The 10,540-nt window shown below is 41.6% G+C and overlaps 1 protein-coding gene across 2 annotated transcripts in view; it reads right to left on the bottom strand.

Moving 5' to 3' along the window:
• Positions 1 to 258: 258 nt before the first annotated feature.
• ano3 (anoctamin 3) overlaps positions 259 to 10,540 on the bottom strand; it is a 47,003-nt gene continuing 36,721 nt past the window's right edge. For both annotated transcript variants that reach the window (XM_005727972.1, XM_005727973.1), the window contains exons 14-25: positions 8,419 to 8,501; positions 8,168 to 8,308; positions 7,622 to 7,786; positions 7,408 to 7,444; positions 7,185 to 7,296; positions 6,796 to 6,853; positions 6,392 to 6,489; positions 5,974 to 6,128; positions 5,679 to 5,831; positions 4,428 to 4,578; positions 4,155 to 4,344; positions 259 to 3,675 (exon numbers count right to left, since the gene is read on the bottom strand). In XM_005727972.1, the coding sequence (XP_005728029.1) occupies positions 3,493 to 3,675; positions 4,155 to 4,344; positions 4,428 to 4,578; positions 5,679 to 5,831; positions 5,974 to 6,128; positions 6,392 to 6,489; positions 6,796 to 6,853; positions 7,185 to 7,296; positions 7,408 to 7,444; positions 7,622 to 7,786; positions 8,168 to 8,308; positions 8,419 to 8,501 (1,526 nt within the window). In that variant the 3' untranslated portion in view covers positions 259 to 3,492. The remainder of the gene's footprint in view (positions 3,676 to 4,154; positions 4,345 to 4,427; positions 4,579 to 5,678; positions 5,832 to 5,973; positions 6,129 to 6,391; positions 6,490 to 6,795; positions 6,854 to 7,184; positions 7,297 to 7,407; positions 7,445 to 7,621; positions 7,787 to 8,167; positions 8,309 to 8,418; positions 8,502 to 10,540) is intronic.

Raw genomic sequence — 10,540 nt, 5'->3', positions numbered from 1 at the left:
TTAACAGTAACATAGTTGTGGGGGGAAAATACCCTTGCCATACTCAAATAGTGGGTTTGCTACAGAAATGCAATCTTTTTTAACAATATGTTACATGAACACTCTGTGGCCAGAGGCTTGGTGGTTTATGATAATAGTGAGGAAAAAAGAAAGAAAGGGGGGGGAAAAGCACCCTTTGGTGTGTGAAGAATATCAGCTATAGGCACAAAGGCCTTTTCTCTGCTGTTTATAAGAGAGACAAGAATGAAGCGAGCAGAATTGATTTAAAAGATACAATCCATGATTTATTACAGAAAAGAGTGATATCCAAATTAGTTTATGTTACATTGTTTCTTTTTTTACATGTAAACAGGAACAAAGTAAACAATGTTATTGATACACTTCATGTCACGACTGCTATCGTCCTATTATACAAATAAATCTACGGGCTTACGTCACTGTGCTTCAAGTACATCATTGCTCAAGCACAATCCTATTAGGAGGCATAGAACAGAAAGCTTAATCCCCCTCCAGACTGCTATATTTTCAGAGATGTGCAAGGTCACGCTATTATTACTTATTATACAATACCCAGATTGTGCTATTGCCAACAGTAGAAAGCATGAGAGACACCTTTCCACCACTGTACAGCATTAGTATCAGTGAGGTGAACTGATGAAGATCCACCCAGAAACGATTAGTAACTGGGCAAGCCAAACATCCAAGGTCATGTAATTTTTCATTCATAAAGTGCCCCTATTCCCTTCGGTTAAATGCTTCAGCTGTTAGAGTGTAAGCGTGATTATATGTCCAAGCGGAGGAAGTCTGAGGTTTCACATGTTTTATCAGACTCTGCGTAAAATTCCCGGACATATTTTTAAATGAATCAGTCTGGAGATCATGCTGTTATTTTAGAAAATACTGCACCAGTATAAAATCCTGCCACATCTAGAAACACACCGGTCCTTCCAGAAACGATCAACACTAAAAAAACAGGGAAGTGATATGTTTAAGACGCAACTTTACAGAAGTTAGCTCTGCTCAAAGCAGTAGTTAAGTCATGCATACTCCACAGCACAAATGTACCAGTACATTTATGACTGTTCAAAATAAACATAGCATTCAAGGATAACAACATGCATAGATTTTAGGTGTTCACATAGCAGGGAGGATACTCTGAAAACACTGACTACTTTCCTAAGTATTGGAATAAGATTTGAAAGCAAATATCTCTCTCTCTGGTGAATGAAATCGTGAATCGTTGGACTGAATGTGACCCGAAAGGAGTTTTTTGACCAACAACCTGAAAAAAAAAAGCCAACTAAATGAAGTATGTGAGTGCGTTCCATGATCTTTGATCTGCTCTAACATACAGCAAAATAAAAAAAAATAAAAAAAACATGCTTATTATTGTGAGTGCGCATTTGAGTCATGCAAAAACATGGCAGTGCAAAAATATATATCTAAAAAAAGCAGAATACCTTTGATTGCATCTTAGAAAATATGATAAAAAAGTTGATCATTGCAGACATTCAGAGGACACCTGAGACAAGTGGACGTAACGTTTTCTATCTGAGGGTGAGAACGAGTGAACTTGCACGTGATAGCGCAAAATCAAATGTATAAAAACATTACGTACGTCATTAAATGTATATACAAAAAACAGGCAAAGTAAAATAAAGAAAGGAGGACAATCCTTGCAAAATGAAGAATGTTGTCATTGTTGTGCAATGCATTCAGGGTAGAAATTTTCCCTTCAGATGTTAGATTGGTGCAGCTTTTACCTTTACAGTGCATAACATTTTTACATTTAACACCACATGATCAATATGATGCATTTAAGTGTTTGAAGTCCCCATCTCAGTTCACATCACACACCCTTTAACTCTTAAACTCAACAGCACAGAGAAAGGAAATTATCCCGACTCAACCTCGCAGGTCCAACTATACCTGCCACGATGCCTATTTTCCTGAGTTCATTAGGCAAAAACACACTTCTCGAATCCATGACATCAAATCTGATCACAATATTAAAAAAAGGCAATGTCACCAGTCTGCAACTGAATAAACTCTCGCGTCCGTTTGATCAAAGATCAGACAGCTGCTGAAACCGTGTGTCTCACTGTGTGTTTAATAAAAGTCTGCAACAGAAGCTTGTAGCGTATTATGCGAGCGAAGAACAGTGGATAGAAGTTCGTTTCAAAACTGAACATCCAAGCCACAGGTATTTCTAAGTGATCCAAGTTTTCAACCACGCTTTGGGGCTTCCAGCAGCAAATGAAAACCAGACTGCGAGGGTCAGAGCGGAAGAGCAGATTTGTGGATCCTGCATGCGAGCGTACACGTTACGTTAGGGCGTGCGCTGCTGACGTCAGCCGAGATCCGAGTAGGTACACTGCGGCGTGACTCATGTCCAAAACAAATCCTAAACGGAGAGTTCAGAGAGTCTGCTGCAGATCAGGACAACAGGATGAGGAGAGAGAATATTTCTTGCACTTCAAAGAAAAACAAAAAAAAGCACGTGCTGCACAACACAGGCACACGTGATGTTCGGTGACACAAACTGTGGTACGCGGCCATGTTGTTACACTGTAGGCACAGTCAAATTGCACAGAGTTCACATTTCCTCAACTCGAGACAGTCAAGCTCAGCGGTAGCACAGAGATTAACACACAGCTCACACTGAGTACAGACACATGTGAACCAGGCCTCGAGACAGGAAGTTTGTCTATCGAAAAGGTACAAAGCAGGATTACCATGCACTTCTTGTGATGTCTGAGGGAATACTTTGTCAGATGTACTAAATGGATGCTAACATCCTTTACAAGGAGTGCTTTTCAGTTTTGTTTTGTTTGTTTTTTTTCCTTTGCAAATATTAATCAGCATGCTTCAACAGCAAATATACATTTAGGAAGCAAGAACAGAGTCATTCTTATTTGGTAGCCACATCACCAGAATCACTTTGCAACAATAAAAATGCCACTGTAGTTCTGTCACACAGAAGTGGCTCTGCTGATGTTCACGAAGGGTTGGGGCGGTGGCGGGGGAGGGGATACACGGCCATGCTGCGAGCTGCACTGGACTGCAGAGTCAAAGCAAAGTGGTAGCTGCCACACGGAGAGAGAGAGAGTGCAGGATGGGACAGTGAACAGTGCTGATCTGCAGCCCTTGATCTGCATAGTAAACATTACAATTGCAAAGTTGTTTTGTTTGTTTTTTTCCCCAGCTAAGCCACAATGCAGCACAGACCCAAGGGCACCCTGTTGGGTGAAGCCAGGTAAGGGATGAGGGCGGAGGCAGAAAGGGTCAGAGCCAGAAACCGGGAGGTGGAACAGATGGCAAGGGAGTGGCCAGTGCCAGATCTGGAGAGGATCTCGAGAGGGTGTCTTTGGTGTACAGAATCAGCCATCAGTGAAGCTAGACTCTAAAAGCTAACACATAAATAAGCAGGCAGGGGAGGTGGAGCTTGCGAGCTGAGGATCGCGTAGCGGAGACAGGGTGAGGGGATTTAAGCTAAGGCCACTCGTGGTGATAACGCTTCCCATTCTTCTTCCTCTCCTTCTGCAGATGCTCGAGTTCTGCTTCATACATCATCTCTTGCATCAGGTACTTTTCCCTCCTCATGCGATCGCAGAGATCCTTCGGCATGTCTGGAATGAGGTACGCTATGAAGGACTTGATCCCAAACACCAGGTGCTGAGGGAAGATTAAATTATTCATAAGTCAACATCCAGAGAAATCACGTGCTTTAGATGCCAATTTTGTTTTGGCATTAGTGGCGCATGCAAGAGTAAAAGCAAACCCAAGGAACTTCATATGCCCTTCTATCTTTTATATGTAGTGTAGTGTAGAATGTGCAAGGCAGTGTTGTCAAGGGAATATCTTGCATGGCAACCATGTAATTTGTGATGGTTTTTATTTTTTATTTTTTTTGAATGGTAGAATTTTCTCAGCCTTCTCCAGGACCTTGATTTAATTAACCCATGAAAATCACTTAAATTGCTGCTGTGAGGTTTCGGTTTCAGTCTCAGCACATAAAATAATTAAAATAAAACATTTGCAAAGCTACAAAAATATTGAGGCTGACTCAAAGTGGCACAGCGTAAGAGGATTTAGCTTCAGCTGCTTGTCCTGCTTGTAAACATACAGAAGAGAAATGGCCAATGGATACAAACCTCAAAGACGATGATGAATGCCAGCCTGGCAGCCAAGACATGCCAGAACTGCAGAGTGAATTCGTATGGCACTGTGTTCCAGGGCGGCGCTCGGTAGTCTCTATACCTGCAGTATCCCGAGTGGTTTCTGTTATTCAGCTCACCCATGTCAAACACGGACAGGCTGCTGTTCACGTAGCCTTGCAAACACCTGCGAAAGCAGACGGCCATCACGTAAAACGCATAGGCTACATACAGGGCACTTAAAGGTTACACGCTGTTTTTAAGGCTTACTCATTGCCATGGTGGTGCCTCTTGTTCACACATGGGCCATATTTGAAGGCGTAAACAAAGCGGGGGATATAGTCTGAGGTTATGGCAATGACGAAGGCGTTAGTGATGACTGCCAGCACACCAATACCTTCGAGAATCCCGTGCCAGATCCCTGACAGACAAAACAAAGAAGAAAGAAAAACAGCTGGTATGTTGGTTTAAACCTGGGTGCCTTTATCTGCAATGGCTGACATGACCAGCATACCGTATTTTGCTTTATAAAACACAGACTACATCAAATACTGTAGGCACCGATAAATTGATATGCTGATTAAACATTCATGCAGTGAATATGAGAATGCAGCTGATAGATTTATAATAATAAGGACGAGGCCATCTTATTCAGTTGTTCTTGCTCCCTTTTTAACCAATAAACTAAAGTTTAAATTGCAGTAAATTTATAGGTTGCACAGGTTTTTGTTTAAAGCTTCTCCCGGGGTGAACAATCCTGCTCCTTCTCCACCTACCGATCGTGCGCATAGTAAGCGTCATCTAATTGGCTCGCTTCTGATCAGAGAAACTGAAGGTGTGACAAGACTCCATATTAGCGATAAGGTCACAAATAACAGAAATGAACCTTTTATGGTCACAGTTGTTAGCAGTTCCTGACATGTGTAGCTCAAGCTCTATAAGTAACAATTTTCAAGATGCCATTTTTACTTCACTGCACTCGATTTACTTCTGCCTTAGTTAATAATGTCCCCGAATGCGATTGAACAGCTTCCGGTAATGGAGCATATTGAATTACACAAAATGTTTTGTTTTGTGGCAGTTGAATGAAGACAGAGACAGTAGATAAAAAGGATCTCTCCTCCTTATCTGCCTTAGATCTGTGTGTGGATGATCAGGAAATGTCAGCCTAACTCTTCAAAGGAGCTTAGCTTGCTGTGTGACTGACACATAATGTGTTCATTACAGCGGAGGAATTTCTAAATGTTTCAGGGTGGATTCCTCCTTTAATTACAAGGAAACATGCCACATGAATCACTGGGTCATATGGCAGTTTAAGGATGCAGTTTGTAATCGTATGGAGAGATGGGCTGATGAGAGGGGAGGTGCAGCATATGGAGTTGCAGAAGGACAGGATATGGAAACATATCCATCACTGTAGGAGAGGTCATGTTAAACTAACACAACATTTTACTGCTGGAAGAAAAAACAATAATTAAAAGTGACTCTGATCCAAGAAGATGTTGTGCGAGCCGCACAGACCTATATCAGTGGCTCGAGCAGGCATGGGTCTCCTCCACTGAGTGACAAATTTGTAGGCGTCAAGACGAATCTCAATGATGTTGTTGAGCAGAGCGAGGAGAGGAGCCAGCGGGAAAGCTGCTACAAAGATGGTGGTGAAGCCAAACTGAAGAACTGCAGCGGAAAGAATCATTCGGATGTCAACACTGGCACGAAAAAAAAAATGCTGAGGCTTGAATAATAGCCTGCATTTGCATGGATTATTTCCTTCTCCAGAAAGTCAAAACACAATTCTTAGTAGGAGTGCATTTTTTACCCATTTCGAGATATTCATCCACAAGCCCATGGGCGTTCATCGGCTGCAGATTCCAGTCCTTGTCCCACTGAGGAAGCTGGGCCTTATTCTCTACATTCTGCCCTCCACCACCTCCTTTCTTCATCTTTCTACGAGACCACCAGTTCTGCAGCAGACTGAAAACATAGAGAGTAGCGATAATCCCTGGCAAAGCACTGTGCTCTGCAAGAACTGTTTTACTGAGCCACATGCGAGAGGATTTGATGTGCTTCTTCAGGAGAAAAATCTTTTCACATGTAAATGAGCTGAAAGAGGAAAAGCCATGCAGAAACTACATACAGCCTGTTAATTGCCATCACTTGAATTCACGTCATTAAGCTTCATGTCATTTCTAATAGTTCATAGACAAGAAGACGTGCGATTATAATGAGGCACTTACGGATAACCGAGCTCCATGAAGTTGTTCCAGATTTGCTTGAAGAACATGATGACTCCCATTTGCAGACACAGATCAATCAAACACCCACTTGGGTGACACTGAGAAAAATAGATTTCAATGAAAAATAATAATAATACAAAAACCGTATCATTCATATTTCGTGCCTAATAATTCAGAGCTAGGAGCAAACTCTGGGACACACTTGATCCGATTCCATTTTTTTAATCATTAAAATTGAAAATCACAGTAATTATGGGGTGAGATTAATGGTTCACATGCAGGCGGATCATTAGAAAGATGAATTACTCGAAATTTCTAAATATATCCCAAAACAGAAGGCACTAATCAGCCCAGTCACTGCTGACATAATCACCTACTTACGTTTGATGGCTAATTGCACTCACCTCCTCCAATCTCCATCGACTAAAGAGTTTATTGTATTTTCCAGGCCTGCCAGCAAACCTGATCAAATTAAGACGGCCAACATTAGCTGTTGATTCAATCAATGTAATAATAATAATAATAATAATAAACTTAGAGTAGAAAAAAAAGACACTTAGAGGTGCTAATTATGTGCAACAATCCGTGACCTAGTTACACTTGTAGGCAGGGCGGCATTTTGTAACTGCTGAAAGATGAAACACCCAAAAAACATGATTTCCCCGGCTGAGGAGGGGAAGGGAAGGAGTCTTGGCTTGGTCATGACTGGGAGTTTGAAAGGAAACATCTTTGCACAATCCCTCATTAAAGTCGGTGTAAACAGTCACTGTAAAGTTTATGGCAGTTTGCCTACCTTCCAAGGAAGAAGGCGATATAAAACGTGGAGCTGTTTAAATTCACAAACTGGAACAGGAACATCTTCAGAGCAAAGCTGTTCTCCCACTCAGACTCCGTCCGTGGGTGCTCTAAAAGGGGAGGGACAGGGGTTTGTTAGGCAGATGGGTGAAGAGAATAAATAAAGTGCAACCAGCTGGGAAGCCAAAGATAATGAAGGCATAAATGCATGAAACACTCACCTAAATTAGTCAGCAGATAGGCCACCTTTTCATACACCTGACAAAATGATAGTACAGATCAGTGTCAACAGGAAAAGGTTGAGGAGGGTAATGATTATGAGAAACAGAGGAAGGCTGGAATGAAAAAAAAGTCTTAAATAAGTGCTGAGTGAAGTATTTATGGGATAGAAAATGCAAACGTGGGATGTAGGATGATGCTCGTCCGGGCACCCACCACATTGAGAGACATGATGATCATAAAGTTGATGCAGACACCGGTGCCAGAGGTGGCGAACTGCCAGTTCTTCTTCACAAAATACCAGTTAAAGGAAGCAAACTTCTCCATCGCAATAAGGCGGAAAACCACTACAGCAAACACTGCTGTCAGAACGAGGGAAATCTAAGCAGAGATGATGGAGAGAAGACAAGCACAGCAGAAAGGATGAAGAACCAGTACGATTAACAGGGTGAAAAAAAGTTTTGAATTTATCCTATAAGGAAGAAGTGTGCCATAAATATGAAAAAACTAAGTTTAGAAACATTGAACTATTTAGATGATAGATAATCAGAAGCAACTTATATGTAAACAGGAGAAATTAGGCCATGAGAAAGGGCTAATACACCATTTCCTTTGAATATGGTCTTTGTCCAGCAGGGGGAGATGTTACACCACTGCAAAAGCATCACACTGTTCTAATAAAGATGGCACACAAAATAACTGTGAGCTTACACCGAGCCTGATTCCCAAAAAGACAGATTATTCAAAGGTTAAAGGGTTTACCATGAAGAATATTCCGGACACAGACACCATGAGCCGACTAAGCTTGTCTGAGAAAGGCTGGAAAGGCTCGGGCTTGCCGGAGATGGGGTTAACTCTCTCCATCCTGGAGTACTTGGCTTCAAACTGTGGCCTCAGCTCCTCCTGATTAACAACACATATTCCAGCATTGTCTACTGAACTGTAGCTCTCTTACAGCATGAACACCTTAAAACTGTGAGGTAATCATATATTTGTGCATATGTCTAACATACCTCTTCCTCCTCCCAATCAATAAGATCCCAGTCATAAGTCAGTTCTGCCCTTCTTCTTTTCCAGAACTCAAGGAATACAGTGGCTGCAGAAGGGATCATGAATCAATCACGTTATTGATCATTTTTGATGTATACACTATAGCACAGCTAACTGCAAAGAGGAAGAGGCCATGCAGAAGCAAACAGCACATCATAGTCAGATATCCTGGGTGAAACAGGCTGCAGTGATGTGCACGGCCCAAGATGGAGACTGATTACAGTCATCAGTTCACACTCACACTGTGGATGTCAAGTTAAAGGAGACTGGCAACAGCAAATAGGCTTTTTCTTGTTCAGTGCACATCCTCAAACTGTGTCTTTGTCGAGCAAGCTCCATTTTGGGTTGAGAGACTTCTAAAGTAAAGCTTTTTGTGGGATGACTTCAGACTGGAGGCATTGTTTCCTTTGTGTCAGGCTCTGTTGTGACTTGAGGTAAAAAACAACGTCGAAATGATGTTCTTTTTCTGTTAAGCCTTTTTATGTTTTCCGCCTTGAAAATGTGACAAATGTGTAACAGAGAAACGGGGGCTTTTATAAACGTGCACACAGAGGAATCATTTACATAGATCCACATGTTGGAAGAATTTGGCTTCAAAGTCAGTAAAAAACTGAAACTTTATCATGTATGATGGAAAACACAATGTAATTCTATACATTAAGATGCACAATTTGCTGGATTAAGATGCAATTGTTGCAGTTTTACCTCTGTTAACATCACAGTGGATTTTAAATAAAATAACTAAGACTGAACTGCAGACTTTCAGTTTTAATTCAAGTAGTTTAACAAAAGTGTTGCACTAACTGTTTAGGAAATTTAAAATATTTTAGACAGATGTCTCCATTTTCAGAGGCTCAAAATTAATTCTACAAACTAATGTAATTTGAAATATAAGGACTGTTTTTATTATTTTGGTGAAAATCCTGTACACTCAACGACTGCATGAAGTCTAGAACCCATGGACATCACGCTGGGTTGAGATGGGTCTCTCTGTCGTCAGTTTTGCATTCAGCAACTGAAAAGCGCCTCGGCTGGGTTGAGATCATGTCACCTATTTCGCCATTGAAGAATATCCTATTTTTACAAGTATTTGGCTGACTCTAGGCAGAGAGTACAGCCCTGCACACTTCACAGTTCATCCTGCTACTTCTACCTGCAGTCAGATCATCATGAAACACCAGTGTCTCAGTTCCAATTGCAGCCATACATGCACATGCCATAGCACTGCCTCTAACATGTTTGACAGATGTGGTATGCTTCAGATCATGAATTGTTTCTCTCCAGCTGTATAATTTTCTGTTCCCATCATTCTGGTACAAATTCATCTTCCAGGTTTCACCTGTCCAAATATTGTTTCCAAACTGTGAAGGCTCTTTTTTAGATGTTTCCAAGTCTTTCGAGTCTAATCTGGCCTTCCTGATCTTGAGTGTAACTAGTGGTTTGCACTTGTTGTGGTTTGCGCCTGTTGTAAACACTTTTATTTCCTTTTATGAAGGCATCTCTTGAGTGTAGATCTTGACAGTGATAGTCTTGCCTCGTTGACAGTATTCTTGGTTGGATGTTGAGAAGTTGTTTTCTTAACTAAGGACAAAAAAAGTCTGTCATCACTAGGAATGGGTACCGGTATCGGTTCTGACATAAACGGTAGTAAACAGACCGAAAAGCAGCGCACATTTCGGTGCTTTATTTCGGTGATTTTTTTCCCTGAGATGTCATACACTGTGGATTCTAGCCAATCATTTTACATTTCCAATGATAGTAGGCGGGCCCAGGTACGTACGTTCTTTTAGAGCAGAACTACAGAGTGAAAATGCCCAAGGCGAAGCGGTCAAAAGTCTGGCTGTACTTCACAGCAAAAGATGCAAACTCAGCAGCCTGCAACAAGTGCTTTAAGGTGATACTGTGCAAAGGAGGTAACTCCTCGAATCTGACGACGAACCTGGCGACGTATAGCATTTTGTTAAAAGCCGAGAAATGCGCCGTATTTGATAGCTTGCTGCGAGACCTCACACCGAGCACATCTACTGCGGGTGTGGTGCCTGTTATTGGACCCGGAGTTAGCAACATCCCCCAAAAACCCGAAGA

Source organism: Pundamilia nyererei, unplaced genomic scaffold (assembly GCF_000239375.1).
Source record: "Pundamilia nyererei isolate P.nyererei 1_Seehausen unplaced genomic scaffold, PunNye1.0 scaffold00027, whole genome shotgun sequence".
In the NCBI taxonomy this organism is placed as follows: Eukaryota; Metazoa; Chordata; class Actinopteri; order Cichliformes; family Cichlidae; genus Pundamilia; species Pundamilia nyererei.
Note: the sequence above shows the minus strand (reverse complement) of the source record. Positions and strands in the feature narration are given on the sequence as shown.